We start from the raw sequence: 26,329 nt of genomic DNA, 5'->3' as shown, positions 1-26,329 counted from the left end.
CGGAATAAAGCAGCTGCGGTGGTTGACGTTGGAATTAAGCAACGGTGGTGTTGTTTGGTGGAGGGAAAGAGGGAGAAACTCCAGACGCTGTGGTGTTCGTCGGAGGGAAGGAGAGAATCGGAGAAGATCGAGAGTGAGAGAGAAGATGAAATAATCCCGCTGAATATAAAGTGTGCGTACCTGGTCGGAGGAGAAGAGGGAGTAGGGTTCTGTGAAGATGTTATAAGAAAGAGATCCGTGTCTTATTTTTGAAGAGGGAATAAGATGTGTTCAGATCTGTTTAAAAAAAAAAACAAACAGTCTTCAAGGGTGACGTCTGCGCGCCTGCAGACATAAGCTCCCTTGAAGATGTTTGAAGAAAAAACAAACACCCCCTAAGTTACTAACTCAGCCAATTTCACAAAGCTATAGCTTTGTGAATAACAAAGATAACAGAATAAAAAAAAGACAAAACAAAATTACTGATTTCCAATGGCGACTGCTAATCTGTTTGAGATATCTTTATTTTAAATTTCAAATAAAAGTATTATTTTCAGAATTTAGTTGTTGATATAGAGGTAAATCATTATGTTCGTTTTGCACGATTACCATATTCTGTTTGTTTAAATTTCGGTCTGTTTCAACGGTATATTAACATCCCTACTATTGAACATAATCATGAAAATCCTTATTTTAATTAGTTGAAATAAAATAAAATGTGAATTGGTGGTAAAATTGTAGTTGAAAGAAAGTGAAATATGCATGGACGGATAAAAAATAAATAAAATTAAAAACCTTTCGACGTAAAATATAAAAAAAGAAAAAGAAAATACATTAAAATATAATTTTATGATCCATAATAAAATTTGAGTATTGTTATTTGTTACATTACTTTTTAGAAAATGACGTCCTAAAATAATACTAAAACCTGAACCGTTTTTTAATGCACATGTTTGTTTTGTTATGCTATTTTAATAAGTTTTGATGTGGTAGTTTTATAACACAGGTCTAAACATATTATATAAAGGTAGTCGACTTTTTCCTTGTTGAGACACTATTGTACTAAAACTTCATAACGTATCAAAACCTTTGTAAAGACGTGTCAAACTTGATGCACTTGTAATTAGTTTTTAAGTAACATGCTTATAATAGTGAGACGAAACTTATAAACAGATGCATCAAGCAATGCAAATTTAATTGCACTATTATAAGAACATATAAGAACATGGTAATTTTTTTATGAGGCACTATACATCATGTGGCGTCCATGCCATCAAGTAGGTTATATCAAGATAAGTGTGTAATGGATATCCCCCCCCCAAAAAAAAATAAAAAATCATTTGACTGGTTGCAAGGCTTATTGCTATGGGCGCCGAAGGAGGGGAAAAAGGGCGCCGAAGAAGGGGGGGGGGGGCGCCTTCTGGACTGCCGGCGTGGAGGAGGGTGGGGTTGGCCCCCTCTTTCTCCATCTCTCATACACACATACATATATATATATATTGGGGAGCCCAAGGGACTTTAACCCATAGCGGATGCGGGCTTCGAAGCCCCGTGACCATGACGTGGCACGATGGAGGGGCTTCGATGCCCCCACCATAGCGGATAGCCTAAGCGTGTAATTAATTATTATAATTTAAATTATGGTAAAGTTAAAATACAAAGGGAGACAAAAATGAGAAGTACGAGAAGGATTTGTGACCACACAAAAACCCCTTAAAATTAAATTAAAAAAAATAAAAATATCATAGCTCAAAATATAAATACAAAAAGAAAAACTTTTAAAAACAAAAATGTTTTCCCTATCATTCCCGTTCAAAAAAAAATTGACGAAAAGACACAATGCCAAGATCAAAGACACAATGACGAAATGAACAAAAGACACAATTATAACTAAAAAAAGACACAATAGATCGCAAAATATAATATAATGCCGAACAAAATATAACACAATGTTGAGTAATATAACACAATATTAAGAAAAAAAAGACACAATTTCAAGGAAAAAAAGACACAATCAATGACGAAAATAAACACAAAACACAATGATAAATAAAAAAACACAATGATCTTTTCGTGTTTTTTTAGAACGAGAGAAAGTGAGTGGAAACATTTTTGTGTTTTTACTTTTTTTTTGTTTTTTATTAAATTTTGAGTTATGATTTTTTTATTATTATTTTTTATTTTTTGAAAGGTTTTTTTTTTGTGTGGCTACAAATCATTCTCATTTTTGTCTTCATTGGTAGAATAACTTGACCCTTTCAATTAATATAAATATCATAAACATTTGACTAGCTGGAGTTTGTGACGGAAAAACATGACTGGTTGGAATGGGTGAGGGAGACGCTATGTACATCATGCCCTAGCCTCATAACACCCGGGTTGGGGCTATGGCCTATGGGGCAGCACCATAACACCCCACTACGTACGAGTTTACTGCAAAGGTTATAGTGGTGTGTCAAATCAAAACATAATAATAAGGGGTAGGGTTCACTAGGATGACGATTAAAACTCTCATTTCTTGCAAAACACAGTACACATATGTTTAATGTGGTGTAAAAGTGTAAATATACCATATATAATGTAGATGCGCGTATATATGCAAACAGGGCTGACCTAACGAATGTGAAGGCCTAAATCAAAACAAGATTTTGTTGTCTTTTCATGATAATTGTTAAGGAAAAAAAAATCGTTATTATAAGTTTTGAATTCATAACCAAGCCTACCATCACACCAATATATTAGTTTGAGTTACTTTATCCATTATAATATATCTATATATAATGTTTTTTTGGACTTGGAGGCCTTAATTAAATGTGGGCCTAAAACCCTAATTTGTTTTTGCTGACCCACGAGCAACCCTGTATGCAGATTAAATATAGTGGTACTAAGGGCATGTAGTTTATATCTAGTCAATTTATTCTATAATTCCAAAGATAAAAAACATTATATGTATAGAAATCTGTGCATATGTATCTAGGATAAGGACGAACTATCATTCATCACATATCATTGCGAGACAGGGAAAAAAAAGATAAATAGAGAAGATTTCTCTTTGAGGAAAAGATGATACCGCCTAAACCATTAGAAAGCTCCTTTTCGTAGAGAAAATTCTAGCATATTTTTTTTATCAAGTTGACAACTAAGAAATTAAGAAACTAATGTGACAACTACAAAGTGCATGAGTTGGGCACAACTCATAATTTTCTTATCTTCAAAATCAATTTGAGAGTTACTATCGTTTCTTCACGTGTCTACCATAATGCCACTGATCGTATATAATTTTGTTAATTAGCTTATTTGTCACTTGAAAAGAACTCCTCGATTCTAAGAATAGAAAGTTTCGGCTGATAAATTTAGTTTTGTCCAATATCAATTTTGTTGAATTTTCAATGCCTTCCAATCCTCCATCATAGTTCGTAGGAACATAAATTAATGCAATAAATTTCTTTATATTGTTCTATTCATCATTTTATGACTTCAACCTCTAATCTTGATAAGATATTTTATCATCATTTTGAGATCGCCTGTTTCAACCTCATGACTATTTGCCTTCCATCACCTCCAATGTTATGGCCTCAACCTCTATATCAGTATTAGATTCATCCAACATTTGGAACTATTATCAAAATGAGCATACACCTTCAGCAAGAGCTAGATGCCTACAACTAACGCTACCAACACCTCGTTTTCGCATACTGGGATGCCAAATAGCGCGATAGAAATCGCTAGTACCTAAAACCAGGTACATCTTAATCAGTCCTTTTGTACTAAACAAGTCACATTTTAACATTTTTTTGCTAACTTTAGAAAATTTAAGCAGATAATATATATAATCAAAAGCTTATAACAACTGCATGTTGTTTCAAACAAAAAAATGCACACAATAACATCAACACGGTAAAACCATAACATAAATAACTTTTTTTTTTACATAAAACGTTCCAAAAAACTGGTCACAAAACATAAATAGACCACCACATGAGCTTGTTCTACTTCTGCAAATATTCATTCAATCACACGACTCGTAACCAATGAAGCAAAATGATCAAACCACTCACTGACCCCAGCAAACGGGATCAACCCACATAACAAAGGCAGGCACGCCAGAACAGCAGTATAAAACACCACTCGCCTGAACCAGTACGGGAATAACTTACGGCTCATTGACTGGTCAACAGTTGTGATCGGCCCATGAAGCAAACTGAACAACATTGAAGTACAAATGTTCGCAAACAAATGCACCAAACAAAGAAGCTCCCAGAAAATAAGCCAGTCGGTCCCACTTCCTCCTAATGTGTCTATGCAAAACTTTCCTGCAAAACCGCACCCGACACCAAGTAGTAGAAGTATGAATGTAACCGGCATTGTTTGATTTGTAGTTCCCGAGCGTTGAATGAGGAGATATGTGATTGAAATAATCATTAATATGCCGAATAGCATTCGGCTTATAACTTGAACTTGACACCGAATGATTTGGAACCCTGAACTAAAATTCGACACTGGTTTTGGGATCCACCATGAACCTGACTCCTGAAAAAAAAATCAAAATAAATAAATAAGAGAATGTTTGAATGCCTGTTTTTGTAAAATCAGTTAGAATAAAACAACTAGTGGTAGAAGACATCATTTGGATGTAATTTTACTGTTTGAAGTTGTAACAGTGAGATAATCGATCATTTTGTTGTTCGGGAAACACTGATTATTTCAAAAAAAAATAATATATAAAATGATAATAGAGGAAGGATAATAGCGCGGAAAAGAAGGTTACCGAGTGATTTTACGTGATCATATATAAAAGTGATAACGAGTTAGAAAAAATAGAGTTTAAATATGTTTTTACTGTTTTAAGTTGTAATAATCAAATATCAGCTACTTGAGTGTTCAATGAAATTCTAGTTCTTTAATAAAGAAATATTTTTTAAAATGAACAAAAACATATTAGTGTGAAAATGAGAGGTATATGTTGTGAAATGCAAGTGAAAGTCTCTCAAGTTAGGTTAAAAACGGGTTTATCAAATAATTTAATATTACGATTTAACAATCTTGTGAATTTTCTTTTAGATATGTTAAGTTTTGGAAGATTAAGTGACCTATATGGAACATGCATGAATTTTCTGAGTTTTAGTGATCATTTTTCTCCAATTCAACTTTAACTGAACACTTATGAAACTTGGTTATTATTCAGTAAATTTTATGTTTTATCCAATCATTAGATTAGATAACAAACAACTAATTATCTAAATTGATGAAATAAAGAAACAAACTAGATCCATACCTTGATTGGCATACACGATTCGGTAGCTTCAACAATGTTTTGATGCGAATAAATATAAGTTCCATAAGCAAGGCAAGCTAACATAATCAGCAAACCAGCAACAAGACAATCCACACACTTTTTTAGCAGTTGACCTTGTCTCGAGTCTTCTAATTTTGTTTTAAACTTTTCGGCTTTAAAATTAGCTTTTGAAATCCCCATAGATAACTTAAATCTCTCCAAAACATTTGAATCGCAATCAACCTTAATCTGTGCTTCTTTAAGCCTCATTTTTTGCATACTAAGACTGATTTCTAGCGCCTTTAGATCATTAGATCGCGCTTGTTCGTTTACAGATTTTTCAAAAGTGGTGAGCATGGATGACTGATTAAGATTAACTCCAGATTGCAGGTGGTTTGGAGGCACATGTGTCAACTGTTGACTGTTTTTTGAGTCATGAAGACCATCAATAGTTGATTGTTCTTGAAAATTACTTGTTGATGTGCTTTCTTTCATATTTACATGAAAATTATTTGAACTATTTTCCCCATGCGCGTATGATCTTTCTATGTTTTCTGATGCTTCACTGATTACTTTGAGTGTCATTAACGTGCTCTGAAATGATCTCTTGAAGTTTTTTACAAAGCAATCGTATTTGCCACCAAAAACCTTTAATAAGAATTAACAATAATATGTTATGAGAAGTGCATTAAATTGTAAAAGAAGGGTATGTTTCAGAAAGTGAAAAAGTGAAAATCTTACATCGGATAATGATTCTTTAACCGCCAAAGTGCATATCTGTGAGTAAAAATGTTTAATCAGAATATAAAACCCATATGTATAGTAAGATAAGTAGATGTAACAATTTCAAATCTAATTCTTCTAATAAAATAATACAGAAAGACTGTAACTGTGGGTCAGTTTTGACCCGTTAGAGTAGTACCTAGGGGTGCGCATGAAACAAAAAAAAGCGAATCATAAATAAATGAACGAAAACTAAAACCAAGGGTTTGGTTTGATGTTTTCATAAAAACTGACTTTTGGGTTCGGTTTTTGTTTTACATGTAATTAAAAGCAAAGAAACTGAACCAAACCAAATATACGAATTTCCAACTTTAGTTTTAAATTTTAAGTAATTTATAAGAATTTAATAAACACTCCCAAATACTTTAGTCTAAATGTATAACAACCAATTAATTATTAAATAACAAAAAAAACTAGGCCCATATGTAAAATCGAAAAAACCAAAATCGAGCCTAACCCAAACCATAAACCAACACCGAACAGCTTTCAAAAACTCAAAATCAGAATATTCGGTTTTGGTTTGGTTTGAGCCCATAAACAACCAAACAGACCCATGCACACTCCTAGTTCCATTTGCAACCAAGTTTTAGTTTTAGCCATTTGACCCGTTGTTAACACTTAGACAACCCGAATCAACACGCACATAGGGGTGACATTGCCACCACCACTAGAATATACTAGCACATTTGTGTATAAAAACAAGTATCAAACATTCAAACCATCATTAAGCCACAAAATTAGCTGTTAACACCTCTAAACTTACCAATATCATAATATCATATAATTCACAACTGAAAAGTTATCAGCAGGATGCTCCAGCCAAAACTGTCTACATGAGCAGCACAAGATACTCATGCACCAAAACAATTTCTTTTATTATAATAAAAATACTATTATCAGAACAATTAAAATGCATACCTCAGAGAGATGATCTACAGACATCTTGTCTCCAGTTGCATCTTTCTTCTCCAACACCTGATACACACAAAAAGAATCTGTAAAAAATATATATACAATATTTGGAGACTGCAGAGCTGTTCACAGCCCAGTTCGGCCAGTTTTAACAAAAAAACTTTTGGGGCCAAACCGATATTTACAGTTTTTGGAAAATATAAACGAACCAGCCAGCTTCAGGGTTCTACAATTCGGTTGTGCAGGTCTGCAGTTTTTTTATAACCCCCCCCCCCCCTCCCCCCCTAAAAAGTACAACTTTGGTTTACAAATTTTAAAAACAATAAGAACCGTCACAAATACAATATTTATGCAAATCGAACGGGCCAGTTTTCAAGATTTTACGATTCAATTGTGCTGGTCTGCAGTTTGATAAAAAAATAAAAATTTCCTAAAAAACATAAATTTGGTTTAAAATTTCAAAAAATAATAATAACTATGACAGATATAACATATATATATATATATATACAAATTGAACGGGCCGGTTTATGATCCTGTTGTGCTGCTGGTTTGCAGTTGTAGAAAAAAAATGAACTTTTCTTGAAAAACATAAGTCTGTGTTAAATTAAAAAAAAAAAAAATTCAAACCAACATACTTTCTTCAGTTATGGATAGTGAAATTAGGTATTGTGTTTGTTCAATTTCTTGTATAAACAAACATTAGTTTGATCAAAATTATTATTATTATTTGATGAAATTGAAGAGGCAATTAAATAAATACTGAAAGACAGAGAGACAGACCTGAGCGAGAAAAGCAGCGATGGACATCCCGAGAGGAAGAGCAAGGGCGTCTGCTTCACTGTTATTAAAATAAAAAACCCTAGGGTTTCTTCTACGGAGGCGAATGCCTTTTGTTGTTGTTGCTCTTGAATGCAATAATAAACTACTATTAGAGACCGAAGAAGAAGAAGAAGAAGCTGATTGTTGCCGTGGATTAATTAAGACTTCAGTGTTGGATTGCTTCTTCTTCGTTTTATGGTTCATGAGAACTGTTGCGTTTGGGTCGACGTTCATGTTGATATCGCCGGAGTCGTTGTCCGCACTGCAAAATTTCGTAAACCAACCGCGGCACACAAAAAAAAATAACTAAAACATACCTAAGTAGCCCGGTTAACGAGAATGATCCATACAACATGATTGTCAGCTTGATCGAGTTCTTGTTTAAAATGCATATTAATGATAGGAATTAGGTTTCTTGAGAAAACCAAATATATGGAGAGAAAGAGAGAAAGAGAGAAAGAAATTTTTATGTATGCGTCTAAGTTTGTTATGATGTTAATTAATATCTCCATATATTTACTCCATATATTTATATACACATAAGGGAAATCCATGATTAGCAAGTAAGGGTAATATGGTCCATCAACAATTACCTAGCTGATAATATAATAAGGTAATTAATTATTTTGATCTATTATTATCTAAATGATATGATGACCATATATAAATCCATATATTTATTCTTACATTTTCCTACTTGGTCGAGCAATCATTTATTACGAGAATTAGATTAGTTTGCAGATTCTAACATTCATTTTAGCTTTAAACTCAAACTGGATCAGAGAAATACAATCATTGAATTGAACATCAGCTCAAGACCCCCATTAATCATACTGTAATCCTTGTTTAAAACCTAAGTAATTATGATCAAAATTTATAAGTAAGCCCTTCAAATATTTGATTGTATACTAATTTGTCTATATGTCATTATACATGCAGAACATATTAAGAGACATACAAAATCAAAACTAATGAGGAAAATTAATAATTAGTCATTAATAATTAGTTATTCATATAACGTGTCACACCCCGGTCCAGGGCATAGGCGTAACTACCCGGTTGGTACATGTTTTGTAAATATATCAGAGTAGCGGGTTCATTTTAACGGAAGTCTTATATATTAAAATACTAATTTACATTACAAAATTCTTGGGAGTTAAATTGATGCTAGACTGTCGCTATCTAGTCAAAAACAATATAAATCAGTGTCCTAATCACATTAAACTAGTCAGGGTAAGTAGGGTATCGAACCACGAGGAGTATGTGGTCAGTGTAAAGTGTAAACGATTCCTAACATTATGAAGTAATTTAATTAAAGTGCTGATCACACTAGCAAACAGTTTGGTTTTATAATAACTGAACAAGTAACAAGGACAAATCACACCAGGGAATCCAAGTAAGCAAACTAACAGCAAACTCATGCACAAAACAGATAAACTATCCTGTGTCAACTATAGACTGACTAACCGGTTAAACCTTAGGCATCCACGCTCGCAAACACACGGCACTGGTTATCAAACGGTTCCTGCCAGTGTGACTCAACTAAGGGCAAACGTATGCTTTCTCACAATTAACAGGTCAAACAATCCTATAAGCAATTATCATAGCAACTGACACACTAATCGTTCTGATCGAAATAAACCTAAACTAACATTGTGCACAATAATACTAGACATCAACACTCATAGATTAACATTAACATAATTACAATCAATCGTTCTAGTACATGAGAAAATAACTGAAAGATTACAAACTATACATCCCGGGTATGACTCGAAGGATCTAACCGCGTCTCGGCATCTCTTGGGCTTCAGTTATGATGGATAGGATCATGTACGGGGCCTTGAGATGATTGGGATCAATGGTTCTTCTCCTTGTTGCTCTAAAAATCGTCTGGATATTGAATTCTCCGTCAAGGGTCGTTAAAACGAAATATAAACTCAAACCCTAACTTTCACGATTCTGGGGACCATCGCGTAGCGCGATGGTCTCCTCTCCTGACGCGATGGACCAAAAGTCAACATATCAATAAATGAAGGGCCCACACCTATCGCGCTACGCGATGGGTGGCTTCATTCAGCAACTCCCAATAAATGCCTCGGTTTGCGTGCTGGACATCCCAGGTCTTCATTCCGTGCTCGTACAGGTCCAAAATAAGCGTGTTAAGTACCTGTGATCTGAAATACAATAACCACGTATGAAGTACCAAAGTTCCTAAACTAAACGAGTAAAATGATTAAGTTAACATACTAATATATGTACAAATAAACCGAACATCATAAATACCTAAGTTTTCAGTTACAAAACAGTGTTATATTATTATTACAAGGATTTATATATTCAAAATAGAGCCATCTAGAGCGATCTTCTATCGTCATGACTCTAAGTCCTCGTCTATCATTATCAGCACCTAGTTACCTGTATGGGTGGGAAAAACACGTCAGCTATATGCTGGTGAAACGTTGACTCGATAAAACATTTATAGCAGTCATTAAATACAATCATAGTTTTCTATTTCACATACTCAGCAGGAATGCCTGTCATTCCCGGGATTTGTACCACTGCCCTACACACATAATTCAAAGGTTCCCCGAGTACATAGCCCCTGTTCGGAGACAACCTTCCCCTAGGCTATGTGACCCTGTTGGAGAACTGGTTATGACTTACTTGGTTTTGTATGCCAATCAGTAATGTATGGATCCAGACACATGTGTATTTAGTCTGGGTTGCTTTTTATTATCTATATTGTATTATAACGATTTTAGAGACATATAATCTCATGCAAACATTTATCAGACTCTTTGTAATAAACAACCAGTTTATTACAAGAGTAAAATCAGTTCAGACCGTAAAAGGTTTAACGTGTTCACCTGTTGTTGTCAGTTCGATGATAATCAGAACCTTCTTTTCAATATGTTATTAACCTATATATATAATAGGCGTGTATCAGCACCTTGATGGTGTTTCTTGATCAGTCAGCAGACTTTAAGTCTGATCAATTCAGCAGACTCTCGGTCTGATCAGCAGACTTTAAGTCTGATTCAGTTCAGCATACTTGTAGAGTCTATCACGTTGGCAAACTTCTCCAGGTAAGTAAACGGGTCTCGTAGTTGATTGGGATTTGCACGAATTACTTACCTTAGGTAAGAAGAGTCTACTAATGATATCCCCCTTCCAGCTACTACGTGCCCGTCAAACTATAGTTTTGATAACATTACTTCTCATAGAAGCGACGTCTTTACTTTGTAAAACATTATTTGGAGAAAATTTACAGTTTAACGACTATAATCATAACTAAGAGCGTTCTCATCCCACCCCTATCCCTAAACTAAAAATTACACTAAAACTTACTACATTTTCTCTCTCTATTTCAATTAAATAATACTTTTTATACCTTTTATCATTACCTTTTCTTTTTCCTTCACTCACAACCACTTTCAAAATATATTAAAAAATTATAGGGGGTGAACAGTAACTTTTCAAATATACAGAAAAATCACTACTTTTTCTAAAATATAAAAACTCTTTACTCACAACACCCTGAATCACTCTCTAAATTATAAAAACACCCCTCACATTAAATGAGGGGTTGGATGAGAATGCTCTAAGTTCTTAAGTAACTATGTAATAGAATAACTAAAGCATAATCCTACCTTAAGCAGCTAGTCGAAAATAAGAACTAAGAAAATCGGCATCTCGTCGATCAGTGCTTCGTTTACTAGATCAGCGGATCGTTGGCAGCGTCTCGGCACCTCGTTTCTTTGCGAAAACAAGCCCTCAAAACCTTGGAACACCTTGGCACAATTCCCTAGGTTAACTATGTGATAGTGAAGTGAAAATGAGATGTTTGGGCTTGAGCCCGTAGCTGCCTTTTATAGTTGAGTTTTGCAACCCATCGCGTAGCGTGATGGTCCTTTCCAGTGGCCATTGCGTAGCGCGACGCCGCAATTGCTAAGATCACGCCACGTGTTGACACGTGGTTGGACACGTGGATTAGATTACTTAACATGGTCATCGCGTAGCGCGATGGACCATTTGGTTTGGCCGTCGCGTAGCGCGACGCCTCCTTTTTCTTGGTTTTGATGAATTCCCGTCGCGTAGCGCGATGTGTCTAAAAATTCAGAAATTTCATTTTTAACTCTCCAACTTTTAGAATTTGCATTTTTAGCCCAAACTTAGATGGGGTATTTTCACGGTGTTACATCCTCCCCATATTTAGAAAATCTTGTCTTCGAGATTTATGTGAAGAGATGTGGATGTTTTCTTTTCATCTCAGATTCAAGTTCCCAAGTGAATTCTGGACCACGTCGAGAATTCCATTTAACTTTTACCAGTTTCAGTCTCTTACGTTTGAGGAACTTGGTTTGACTATCCTCAATTTGTATCGGCTCTTCCACAAATTTAAGCTTTCATTTACTTGCACATCTTTCAGAGGCGTTGCGAGTGTTTCATCAGCTAAACATTTACGTAGATTTGATACGTGAAACACATCGTGAATTCCTTGCATTTCTTCTGGTAGCTCTAAACGATAGGCTACAGGACCTATTCTTTCGATAATTTTAAATGGTCCAACAAAACGCGGACTCAATTTCCCCTTTTTACCAAAACTAACAACACCTTTCCAAGGTGAGACTTTAAGCAACAATTTATCTCATTTTTTAAATTCCAACGGTTTTCGCCGTATGTCAGCATAGCTCTTTTGTCTATCTCATGCTGCTTTCAGTCTTTCTCGAATTTGAATTACTTGATCAGTCATTCTTTGGACAATTTCAGGACCTGACAGTTGATTATCACCAATCTCAGAACAACATACGGGCGTTCTACACTTTCGTCCGTATAATGCTTCATATGGTGTCATCTGTATACTTGTGTGATAACTATTATTGTATGAGAATTCCATTAGAGATAGGTGAGTATCCCAACTACCACCTAAAACTATAGCACAAGCACGAAGCAAATCTTCTAATGTTTGAATCGTCCTCTCACTTTGTCCGTCAGTTTGTGGGTGATATGTTGTACTTAAATTCAAACGCGTACCCATTGCTTTTTGAAACTTCCCAAAAAATTGGAGGTAAAACGACTGTCTCTATCTGAAATGATGGATAATGGCATACCGTGCAATGATACAATGTTTTCAACATACAACTGTGCTAACTTATCCATACTAAACGTTTCTTGTATTGGAATAAAATGGGTAGACTTGCTAAGTCTATCTACAATAACCCAGATTGCATCATTTTGACGAGAAGTCCTTGGTAACTTCATGATGAAATCCATAGTTATCATATCCCATTTCTAGATCGTAATCTCAGGTTGTTGCAATAAGCCTAACGGTTTTTTATGTTGCGCCTTAACTTGTGAACATGTTAAACACTTAGCAACGTATAAGGCAATTTCTTTCTTCATCCCGATCCACCAGTAATCATCTTTTAGGTTATGATACATCTTATCACTTCTAGGATGCATCATATACTTCTAAATTTTTCTCTCATAAGCTCCCAACCATCGGTACCCATATTATTTTCCCTAACCTGAGTATTTCATTATTGCCTTTGACTAATTGATCTATTATACCGTTTTCTCTTTCAGCCTTTATGTTATTTTCTTCTAGTGCCAACTTATGAGCTTCTTTAATTTCAGTTAACAAATCAATCTTAAGTTCCAACCTCAGAGCTCGTACTCTTTTCGGCTTTTCATGTTAAGCATCAGCCACAACATTCGCTTTTCCTTCATGGTAGATGATTTCATAGTCATAATCATTAAATGTCTCCATCCATCGTCTTTGTCTCATATTCAGCTCTTTTTGATCAAATATATGCTTCAAACTCTTGTTATCAGTGTAAAAAGTAAACTTTACACCATACAAGTAATGTTGCCATAACTTCAACGTGAAAATTATAACTCCTAATTCCAGATCATGCGTAGTGTAATTCTTCTCATGAACTTTCAATTTTCTTGAAGCATAAGCAATAACCTTCTTATCTTGCATTAAAACGCACACCATACCTGTGTGTGAAGCATCACAGTATACAGTAAAGTTATCTTGACCTTCGGGTATGGCTAAGATAGGTGCATTTGTCAGTTTTTGCTTTATAGTTTCAAAAGCTTCTTTTTGTTTTGGTCCCCATTCAAACTTAACAGATTTTTCGAGTCAATGAAGTCAAAGGGACTGCTATTCTTGAGAAATTCTGAATAAATTTTCGATAATAACCAGCTAACCCCAGAAAACTTCTAACTTGTATCGGGTTCCTGGGCTTCTCCCATTTTGTTATAGCTTCCATATTTGTTGGATCTACTTGAATTCTTTTCTCGTTTACAATGTGCCCAAGGAATTGCACTTCAGACAGCCAGAACTCGCACTTCGAGAATTTTGCATAAAGTTTCTCCTTTCTCAACGTTTCAAGTATGACTCTAAGATGGGCTTGATGATCCTTGATGTTCTAAAATTGGTTATTAATTTATTAGCTAAATAAACGCTAATCTAGACACTAAGTAATACTCTAGACTCTCTAAAACTCAACTAAACTACCGGCAAGTGAACCAATCGACTCTAGTAAAGCTAAGTAAGTCCGGATATCGAACCCATGAGACTCTTAAATTACGTATATTAGCTAATTAGACTCGACTACAAAACACGACTAATTAATTATATTTGTTTGGGGGGTTTTATTTAAAATACTAATTTAATACTATAATTAAAAACTAATTAAGAAGACAAGTAATTTAAACGAAAACAAAGTTTGTTGTGAAAAAAAGATGATGATGATGAGAAAACTACCTAGGCTAGAATCCCCTAAATTTCAGTAATGAATTAACCCGGGAAAATATTTAGTTATGGACTGGGATCGTAAAATAGACACTTAAAAGAAAACCCGAACAAGACCCCTGACCCTTCTCAAGAGACACCTATGGATTTCTAACAAGTTTTAACGCACACCGGTATTAAAAATCAAGCTCCCTTACGGTCACCCAATTATTTATAATTTAGTTCCTTTATACGAAATCCTACCTTACAGCGCGGAAATCAAAGGCAATTCAAAATATTTAATTGATTTAATAGACAATAATAAATGATCAACCCTAGACAGACTCCTTACGAAGAACTAAATCTAGCAAGATTAAATAATAAAGATCTATTAATAACCTAGCACTTTACAGATTTTAGGTTAGCAGCACACTTAGGTTTATTTGACAATATTATTCCTATGATCTTATCATGACATCAATCATAAAATAATCAAGAGCATAAAGTAATTGATCTAATAGCAATGTATCATATGACAAACAATAATCAAGAAAACTATGGAACAAAACTCATCAAACAATCCTAAGCATCCATACGCATTAATTTAATATAAATAAATCTTTTACTAAACTATAAAAAACCATAACGTAAAATAAATCCCAAGTCAAATCAAAACGTCAAAGTAGGTTCATTATAACCTAGGCAGTCTATAGGGTTTAACCGACAACCATACTCAAGAACAAAAGAAAGTAAATATGTTTAAACAATAAGTTCATGACGAAAATAATGGATTCAAACCAAATAATAATGATTATTGGATGAGTCGGTGTTGAACCCGGACTAGGTGCTCTCTCCCTTGCTGCTCTCTCTTTTCTTTTTCCTTGCCTTCTGCTCGTAACCCCTCCTGGTCGAACCCTCTATTCACCGCAGTAGGTTTTCAAAGAACAATCCATTTATATAGTTTGTTGTGTCGGTTAAAAAAAAATTAAATGTGGGCCGTCAACCATTTATAAGGTCCATATATGCATGTTTCTTTTTTTTTTTGTCTTTCATCTTTCAAAGAAGTGAATTAATTTCACTATTTTCACTATAGCCCCTTATGCTTCCTTTAATATTTATTGGTTCTTAAAGTAATTTTCATTAATAGTTTCTCATAACCACTTTAATACGCGCACTGAATAACGACATTTACGAGAACTTGGGGCGTTACAACATAAAGCTTCCATTATGTATCTTTAATGCACCATAACCTAAAATTCAAAAGCATGCTTAAAGTACCCAAATTTTACTAATAAACTAAATAAAACTAACAAAATATTAAATAAGATGTACACGGGATTTATATATATTAAACGTTTTATCAATCTTCTTTCGTCTTTGAATAGATAAGAATTTCATCTATGAAGACAATAACAAACTTATCTAAGTATGGCTTACAAATCTGGTTCATCATATCCATAAATGCTGCTGGAGCATTAGTGAGTCCAAATGGCATAACAGTGAACTCATAATGTCCGTATCGAATTCGGAATGCTGTCTTTGATATCTCATCTTCTTGAACTTTTAGTTGATAATATCAAGACCTCAAATCAATCTTGGAAAAATAACTCGCCCCTTGGAGCTGATTGAATAAATCGTCTATCCTCGGGAGTGGATATCGGTTCTTGATTGTAACTTTATTCAACTCGCGATAATCGATGCACATTCTCATCGATCCATCCTTCTTTCTAACAAACAGAATTGAAGCTCCCCAAGGTGAAGAACTCGGTCGAATAAATTCCTTCTCCAATAATTCATCCAATTGCTTCTTTAGTTCCTTCATTTCGGTTGATGTCAGTCTGTAGGGAGACTTAGCAATCGGAGCTATTCCTGGAATTAAGTGTATTCTGAATTTAACCTCTCTATCAGGTGGAATTCCAGGTAATTCATCGGGAAATACATATTTGAATTCAGAAGCAATCGGAACTTCTTTCGTCTTCTTAGGTTCAGGTTCCTTAGTTACATATGCCATAAATGCTAGGCGACCTTTTCCTAAGCAATGACTCGCCTTGATTTTGAAAATAATTCCAATTCTACCAGCATCTTTATCCCCAGCTATACGGATAACTTTCATATTCAGAGTTAGTATGTCTATGGCTTTTTCATGCCATTGCGGATGGCATGAATGAAGATGTAGCTTTTGATTGAGAGGCCATTTTTTAGTATAGCTTTTTAAGATAACGATTTAGAAAAAAAATATGAAAATATGGGTTCGAAGATGAAAAACACCACTTGCCCCACGGTGGAGCCAAACTGTTTTGGTCAAAAATCATTGAAGCAATAATTGAACAATTTCGTTAAGCGAGGTAGTGTGTTCTTCGATAATATAGTGGACAAGTGCGGTAAAAGTAAAGGGTTGATACAGCGATATAGCGAGGAAAAGCCTAGGATCCTGGTTAAACCTCGGAAGGGGAAAACTATCCCTGCCTAAATATATTAATATGAAAAGATGATTACAATTTGAGAACTAATTGTGAATGATAGCTAGAATACAAATGTAGTGCAGTGGGTGTGTTTGATGTGTCTTATAACGTTCACACCAACCTCCTTATATAGAAAAAGAATACAACTATAAGTCATATAATTCCGGGAACCTTAGCCGCCATGACGTTTGAGGATTTGGTCTTCATCCCACGTGCATTTCAACCGGTCATCCGAGCTTTCAGGTAGAATTAGTCATCTAACCGTTGTGGGCCATTATAGCTTTGAGTAACCTGCAAGCAATAATACAAATAAAACATGCATAGTCGGTTAGTTCAGGATCCTGTAGCTAGCTAGGAATCCGAGCTATCAGGATAATCGTCAGAAACACGCTAGTGATAAAATGAGCACTGGCAGTAATCACGTCCCTTTGTACTCTATTGGGGGGGGGGGGGATGCATCTTAAATTAACATTAATACACTATTATACTCAAACACAATTCCATTATTTGCATAATTGTGATATTACTCGATTAATTGTTGATTGATATATAAATTATGTATTTACTGCTTTTATGGTTAGTTGGTATCTCATCATCATCCTCATAGTATGATCATATGCCGCTGGCGTAACTCGACACCGTTTGGGTTGAGAGGAAATGACACTTTTACTTTATATTGTTTATTGGTTGCGAATTCGTCCGAGTAGACATGTCCGAAATCTAGTGGCATGATAAAAAAATAACCATTGTGTCTGGTTCGTTTATTAAACTGACAAACAAACTTCTCATTGAACGGATAGTCCGACGTCTAGTTCGTTACAGCGTTGCTTAGAAAAATAAAATAATACCTGGACCCGGAACCGGTTCCACATTTACCCGGTCAAAAACCCAATAAGCCCGGTCATATTTACGATCTTACCCTGAACCGTTTTCTACCCGATTAGTTTTTGACTTTTGTTGACCAAACCTAGAATTGATTTCTTCTCGGTTCTAGTTGATGAAACACACACGGTAGCTGATATCTAATTTTAAATTTACTTTTGAGCTCACCGTTTTTGTATTGTTTTATTATTAGCATTAATGGTAAACCAAATTAATGCTATGTATTCATGAATATCATTTAAAAAATCATATAAATAGTTGTAAACTAATCATATTTTATTTAAAGTTTTCCAAAAGTATCTTTAAAAAAGGGATTTAATGGAATTTATAATGTGAAGTGGAGTTGGCTCATGCCATGTCATGTGCATCAGGAACTAAAATCGTGCAGCCAGGTAATGTCTAACATAAACATGTGTTACTTCCTCAACTATAGCTTCACGCCACTTTAGCCCCCTTCTTTTTCATTATTTATCCGATTCATCCCTCAAATTTTATAAGTTAACAGTTTTGATACATTTACGACTTTTAATTCAATACATCTCTTAACATTTACTTAAAAAGCATCGAATTCACCTCTATATATATATATATCTTATACTTTGATAACCATATCTAACATTTGAAATCCTAAAAAATGTAATGGTAACTACATATACGCCCGTTTCAACCAAATCATGTTTTAACCATTGCTAATCCGCTCACCATGATTCTTCAATTATACATACGCATAATTGCATATTCGATGTGAAAAAGAAAAATTAGACAGTTGGTCGGGTTTACATGACCGTTCCAAGTTAACTAAACTATAAAATCCGGTTTTTCAAATCTTAAATCATGAACCGTATCATATAAATCTCCTAGTTTACTATACCTTGATACTAATTTTTGAAACCATGGCATTTATGAAAGTGATAGCTTATGGTATGCAAATAAATGAACCACTTTCTATAGCATGAAATAAATGCCAACAAGAAAATCCCTACATCAAATCATCAAATAGTAATAACCAACAAAAATGAGGTTCAATAAATTAAACTAAAAAAATAATAATTTAATAAATAAAAAAAAGACTACTTAAGCAAACATTCTGTTCTTTCCTGCAATTAGTAAATCAGAAACAATGACTTTACACAAGAAACAAGAACAAAAAATCAAGGGTTGAGAGATTAAAGAAGGAAGAAGAAGACAATGAATTACGACCCGTTTTAGCCCGAACCCGAAGCCAACGAACCAACAAAATGAACAAACGAAAACGTATTGTACAAGAACCATTTCAAACAGATATGGCACATAAATCCTCCAAAATCTGTCTCACTGTCGGCCTTTCGGTTACCGGAAGTATGCACCGAAGCGATACTTCAAGCAAATCATCCATTGCTTTCGACTGCTGTTCGCCGCCTGCAATATCCCGATCAATACAATCCATCACCCGGCCCTCTTGCTCACACAACCGAACCCAATCGGTTAAGTCAACCGCACCAGATTGGCCTGAGATGATGTCACCCGCACTTCTTCGGGTCAATAGTTCCATTAATATGACACCAAAAGCATACACGTCGGCTTTGAATGAAGGGACGGGTTTGGGTGCAGTTGCGAGTTCAGGGGCTCGGTAACCAAGTGCACCGAGGTTAAGGATTTGCTCGGCTATGCCTGCAGGTGTCATGAGCCGGTGGAGACCGAAGTCGGTTAACTTGGCATCGTACTGTGGGCCCTCTAAGATTATGTTTGTTGGTTTAAGGTTTCCATGAGGGATGTTTTTTCCGTGAAGGTAGGATAAGCCTCTAGCCACATCGATTGCAACTTTTAACCGTTGATTAAATGATAGTAAAGAGTACCGTCGCGGGGTCGTTTCTGTAACAAAAAATGCATAAAAGACGATTAGCATGTTTTAGTTGAGGCGTTAAATATTATTATAAAAACTTGTGTTAGTAGGATATCAATCTACACTTTGCATATAGTGTTTTAAAGATTGCATGCGTTAAAATACACTTTGATCTTCGTTCAAAACAAGTCTTTTTAGGGTTAACATTTTTCATTGACCCATTTGACTTGTTTGACGTAAAAAGTAACCCAACTTCGACCCGTTTATTTATCAACGGGTCAATTTGGGTTATGCTCTCTCTCTAAATGGTCAGATGGGTAAAATTAAAAGTATTAGCTAAATAAGAAACGGATCAAATGGGTCATCGGTCAAAAGTCCTAAATGTGTATAGCTAATGCATACAACCTCAAAAATCATTTTTACGCAAGAAAATAGAGTATTACTGTAAGAAATAGCTTTCAAAATCATATTTAATACTTTAATAGACTCTTTTTAACAATAAAATGTTTTGACCCGATTAATACAAAAGTTAGGGATATGCATGGGTCGGTTTGGATTGTTTTTGGCTTCGAACCGAACCGAAAACCTAACATTCGATTTTTGAGTTTTCAAATACCGTTCCGTTTCGATTTTACCACTTGAGTTTGAAATTTTTGGGCCGAAAAAAATTGGCCCAAAAATAAAGACTTTATGCCTAAAACTTTGGGCCTAAATCTTTTATGAGTTAATATGTAACTGATTATCTTACATTTGGGTTAAAATATATGATTAAGATTTATTAAATTCTTATAAATGACCTTAAAAAAACTCTAATACCGAGTAAGAAACAAGGAATCGAAGTTCGTTATTTGACTTATTTTAAAATGAAGATCCACATATTCAGTTCGGTTCTTTAGGTTTTAATTACAATTTACAAACTAGACCAAAACGAACCGAAAAACAATACCGTCGGTTTTTGTTTGGGTTCGGTTATGTCAAAAGTATCTGTTTAATTAAACTGGAACTCCACAAACTCGGTTCAGTTTTTTAGGTTTTAGTTACACACTAGACCAAAACCAAACCAAAACATAAAAACCATACCGTCGGTTTTTGTTTGGGTTCAGTTTTGTCAAAAGTACGAGTTTTAATTGCTGAAGCGCAACAAAAATAAATACTCACCATAAAGATGTAACGCCAAACTATCTCCTTCAATGTAATTAGCCAAAGTAAGTCGTTCTTGTTCGCGCGGCCCCCAATAATAAGCAAGTAACCGCACAACATTAAAGTGATTCATAGTTCCAATCTTCTTAATCTCCTTTGCAAATTCCTTCTTATCTTTGGTCAAACCGACCCTCAACCACTTCACAGTCAACATAAGTCCACCACCTAGTGTAGCTTTATACAATGTTCCGTGACTACTTCTTCCAAGAATCTCAGCTGGGGCCCGCGACAAATCTTCAGCTGTAAACGATAAATGAGGCCTCGGGTCAAAGAAAAAGAGTTGGCCCGCGAACCGGTCTGGTGAATACACGTCTAATGTCACTTGCTGCTCAATCGTCTCAACAAAACGAGGGGATGAAGCAATTGGTGAACCGGGAGATGATCTTCTTCCAGAAGGTGTCGGGTCGGTATCGATCAGATTGGGTATTGTTGACGCTGACGTGGCCGCATAAGCTGGCGGCAACACCGGCGGCGACTCAACAATATCACCGCCGCCAAGGTCCGACTGCCCAGAAAGTGACCGTGAATTTGAAGTAAGCAAGTGAGAATTTGAAAAACTTAATGATGTCGTCGGTCGGCTCGAAATTCCATGTTTTATATCCCGGCTGGTTAAACTTGGTTGACCACCGAATGCAGTTTTGACACGGAAATCCCCTATTTGTGCTCGGTAATACGCCAATAACAAAAACGCTATCATTAATGCAGTGACAACCGATGCGACAATAATTGCTATTTTCAGTTTAGACTTGTTATGACTTTTCCCGCCATTGGCTGACTGTGACGGAAGATCGCCGCCACTAACCGACGAACCATCTGCTGACTTCAGATGCGGGTTTCCTGGATGAAACGAATCTTCCGAAAAATTTTTCAAATTTTCAGGAATTTTCCCGGATAAATCGTTACCCGACACGTTAACAAATTTCAACTCGGTAGAAAGTTTTTCAGGAATCTTCCCGTTGAAATGATTATTAGATAAGTCAAGAAATTCGAGTTGCTCAAGTTTGATCAACTCATTTGGTAATTCACCCGATAGGTTATCATTTCCAAGATTCAACACTCGAAGCCTCCTGAAGCTGCCAATATCTGACGTTAACGAACCCGTTAACGTATTGTTTGAAAGATCAAGGAACTCCAATGGTGGATATGTGGATAATTCAATTAAAGATTTTTCTTGCGATCCGTGAAGCGGAATCGAGCCTGTGAAACGGTTATTGGAAAGATCCAAATGGGTCAAAGTCATTGAAGTGAATAACCCGGGAGGAATTGGCCCGTCAAGTTCGTTTCTTTTTAGGTCAAGAAAGAGCAGATTGGGTATCTGAATAGAGGGTATCGAGCCTTTTAATGAGTTGTTTCCTAGATTGAGTGAAATCAGACCGTTAAAATGTGATAAGTTCGTGAAGTTCCCGGTTAATTGATTTGAGCTCAAATCGAGAACTTGCAGAGGTGATGTCCATGTTTCAAAAACCGAGATGTCATCCTTGAGTAGATTGTTGCTCAAATCCACTATTTGACAGTTCCCTAGTGAAGGCGGTAATGAACCTGATAATTCATTTGACGATAGATTTAAAGTGATCAAACTGGTGGAGTTGATTTTTGGAATTGAACCTGCAATTGAACATAAAAAGAAAATATGAATCATAGCCAATCACAATCTTTTAATCATGTTTTAACGATTAGCAGAACAAAAACGCTCTTAAAACCAAACATAAGTGTGCCCTTATAATCTGTAAAAGAGAACTATTATCATATTATGCAAGCATACAAGAGTCAAGAAATTAGATAAACAACTAGTTTCATAGATTTCATTATTCTTTTAATCGCTACTTTTATTCTCAAAACGCTTAATTTAACAATATTGAAAATGCATAAGTAGACTTAACAATATATATTAACTATTAACTAATTGAAGCGGATCCCAGATTTCCAATCAAGGCCTACAACAAATGTATTCCAAGAACGCGTGCGATCACGCGAATAATAATTTTGCCGTATTCATCACGTGCATATGCAACAGATCATGCAAATCCACCACCACGACTACGTGCACATAACTCCTTCGTGTTAAATGATTACAAAATTCAAGTCATTTTAATGCCATTAATTCACACTTCTATATCTTGCAGGAAAGCCTAGTAGCTTTGTGATCTTATTGCTAAGCTTCATAACACAACTTCTAAATCTTGATTTTCATTTACCAAGATTCTCAATTTGAAAAAGTAATTACACATTTACTAACACAAGAATTTAAGAGTCCAAAAACAGATATGAACAACAATGTAGTAATCTAAATAACATAAATATGGTCAAAGATCTTCACCTGAGAACCCGTTTCGACTGAGATCTACCTCCTTCAACGGCATCAAACTCTCCAAAAGCTCTTCTGGTATCGGCCCAAACAACTGCGCATTACTCAACCTCAAAACCTCAAGATTCGGCAACGCCCCAAACGACGTCGGCAACTTCCCATTCAACACATTATCACTCAAATCCAAAACATGCAAATTCCTAAGCAACACAAGCGCGTCCCCACTAAAGAACCCACCACCCAACCGATTCCGACTCAAATTCAAATGCTGCACCGTATTCACCACACTCGGAACACCATTCCCCAACCCCGTCAACACCGACCCGTAAAACGCATTATCACTCAAGTCAACATACTGCACGTTCCGCAGCTCCGAAAACAAAACCCCCAAATCCCCCCATAGCGAATTCGAATGCAGATCAAGAACCGCCAACTGCTGCAAGTTCTGAATCCCACTTGGAAACCCACCAGTGAAATTATTCCTAGACAAATTAAGATAATTCAAACCATAAAGATCGTTAATTTTCCCCGGAATCGGCCCGTAGAACCCGTTACCCGACAGATCTAAATACTGCAAAGAATACATTGACCCGAGATTCGGAACAATCCGCCCGGTTAACCGATTACCGGAAAGACTCAAATTCCGGAGACCCTTTAGCCCAAACAAAGTATTGAACTTGATTTCGCCGGCCAAGTCAAGGCGGTCAAGAACAACCGCCGTAACGCCGCCGTTGTCATCACACTGAACGCCGTAAAATTGGGTGCAAATTGGAGGTGGGTTTGAGGCGGAATCAAGAACCCATGAACCAGTGACTTTAGCAAGGGGATCTGAACTGATCCCTTTACGGAACTCGAGTAATGCCTTGAGTTCGGCGGGAGATGGGTTTCCGGCGGCGGCGGAGAAGAGGAAGAAGAAGAGCAGCAGGAGGTGGGTTGGCATAATGGGATTGAATAAAGGGTGTGTGAATGTGAACGTGAAATTGAAGTGGGTTTGGGGATTAGGATTAGCCTGAAGGTGAATTGGGTGGGATTGTGAGCATGTTTTGTGGTTTGTTGAAGCTAATTAGGGGTTCAAAAGCTGCTGAATGAATGAATAATGTGACAGCAGACGATGAAATGTAATGTTGTAATTTTATTATTATTTTTATTATTATTCTAAGCCCCAAAATGAACATAAATCCACACACCAACACAAATCATTCCGTTTTTTCTTTTTTTCATATTTCTTTTTGTTTTTGTTAGAGTCATACCCTCTTATCTTTTTAGATTAAAGTTGGGGTTTTTCAACTCAATTTTCCTTCATTTTAGGTTTTTTTTTATAGGCTGCTTTGTTACATGATCTTTATCCTATAAGAAATCTAAATTTTATTAAATCTATTTTTTTATTTTAAAAAGGGTAACTAAAATCTTTTATATATATACACACAATAAAAGTAAATAACGACTAGTGTATTTTACAAATTACAATTGTTAAAGGTCACCTAATTATCATAACTATTTCAGTTTACAACAAAAAAATTACGAGACTTCTTCCATATTAAATTACCCTAGCATAGAGCAGTTCGTTTCTCGCCTTCCAAATACACTATAAAGCAATAAGCGATACTGTGTATATCTAAATTTGTTAATCGAGTGTTTTTGGGTTGACATAAAACTAAGGTTTTTCTAAAATATTGATGTTAGCGGAAAGGTGGTATGAGTTTATAGCTTTTGATAATGATGTGATGGTCCCTGAGTGTTAATTCAACCACCACCGAATTATGTAGCGTTTGTATATTCATGATTTGATAATTAATGTTGCTGAGGTGAGATAAAACGTTTTGTGTTTCTTTTCATACGTATGACGTTATCTTGTGACGATGTGTAACTCGGATCGTTATTGAACGAAGTCGATAATGTTGAAAATTTGAAGAATAACTCATAGTTTAATCTTGTGGAAGGTTAATAACGCATCAATAGTTCAAATTAATCGTTAAAAAATCAGACTAGAAGGATATGGAAATTGAAGCAAAAATGAGGAATTTGAAATGGACCACTAATATATTAAATGCAACAAAGTCGATGATTGTTATGAATATTTCTTTTAATTTAGGGAATAAATGAGACAATAACAATCTTAGCAAAACTCTTGGTGTTATGGATATCATAGTTTTTGCATCCTAAAGGGACTGTGTAGTTGGTACTTGGTACGGAGTTTCGCCCTCCAGCCATATGGTGGGTATTCAAGACTTGGTGGTAGGGGTGTTCTTCGGGTTCGTTTTTCGGGTTTCGGGTCGGGTTCTTCGGGTTTCAAAGTTTTAAATCTTGACCCGAAACCCAACCCAAATCTCTTACGAGTTTTTCGGGTTCGGATAATTCGGGTTCGGATAATTCGGGTTGGGTTAATCAGGTTTCGAGTATCCTAGAAAACAAATAAACAAAAGAAAAAAAAACACAAAAACAAAAAAAAATAATAAGAACGACAATGCTAAAATTAAAACAACATATTCTTCTTTGCTTATAACAAAATAATCAAATAATAAACCAGCATAGCTTAATAAAGTAATTCAAAAGAAGAGTAAAAATAACTCGAGCCTTAATCATATTCAATCGGGCGTGATTTGGTTGTTCGATTTCGGTTGTTATTAGTAATAAACGGAAAACATAAATAATAAACAATCGATCCATAATAGTTAGAATGACAACAGTCAATTAGAGTTAGATTATGTTAACTTTAGTGGCTAAGACTTAGTTTATTATACATAAAAAATATATTTAATTTTAAAACTAGAAGTTTATTCGGGTTGACCCGAAACTTATAAATCAAACCCGAGAACCAACTCAAATTACTTCGGCTCGGGTTCGGGTTAGTCTTTTCTTGGGTTCGGGTTCTTCGGGTCGGGTTAGTTCGGGTACGGGTTTTTTCGGATCATGTTTCGGGTAAAAGTGACAGCTCTACTTGGTGGTGCCCCAAAAAGGATTTAATTTGCTATTTGACTATTGTTGCGTCGAAGTTGGTTTTGGTTTCATTCTTTAATATTGTTTCATTTGGCGTTGATTAGACATTGAATAAAGTTCTCGTTAAAGTCACCTGAGCCTGTTGTGGTTTGGATGAACGTGGGGCCTCAAATATTTTTTATTATATATATATACTAGATTTTAT

At 35.4% G+C, this 26,329-nt stretch overlaps 2 protein-coding genes across 2 annotated transcripts; both read right to left on the bottom strand.

Annotated features, from left to right (window-relative positions):
* Positions 1-3,951: 3,951 nt before the first annotated feature.
* On the bottom strand, positions 3,952-16,629 carry LOC143538124 (protein CPR-5-like). The gene is made up of 6 exons (XM_077031746.1): positions 16,253-16,629; positions 7,733-8,033; positions 6,956-7,012; positions 5,996-6,031; positions 5,255-5,902; positions 3,952-4,509 (listed from the first exon to the last, which is right to left on the bottom strand). Exons 1-6 carry the CDS (start codon positions 16,627-16,629, stop codon positions 3,985-3,987), a joined length of 1,944 nt encoding a protein of 647 aa, XP_076887861.1. The 3' UTR covers positions 3,952-3,984.
* Positions 16,630-19,089: 2,460 nt separating this feature from the next.
* Positions 19,090-24,127, bottom strand: LOC143538159 (putative inactive receptor kinase At5g10020). Its single transcript, XM_077031773.1, has 3 exons — positions 23,200-24,127; positions 20,841-22,487; positions 19,090-19,711 (listed from the first exon to the last, which is right to left on the bottom strand). Exons 1-3 carry the CDS (start codon positions 24,125-24,127, stop codon positions 19,134-19,136), a joined length of 3,153 nt encoding a protein of 1,050 aa, XP_076887888.1. The 3' UTR covers positions 19,090-19,133.
* Between the last annotated feature and the right edge of the window lie 2,202 nt (positions 24,128-26,329).

This window comes from Bidens hawaiensis, unplaced genomic scaffold (genome assembly GCF_021521415.1).
Source record: "Bidens hawaiensis isolate Kalapana, Puna unplaced genomic scaffold, B.hawaiensis_p1.1 tig00011475_1, whole genome shotgun sequence".
NCBI lineage: Eukaryota > Viridiplantae > Streptophyta > Magnoliopsida > Asterales > Asteraceae > Bidens > Bidens hawaiensis.
This window is presented reverse-complemented; position numbering and strand designations above follow the sequence as displayed.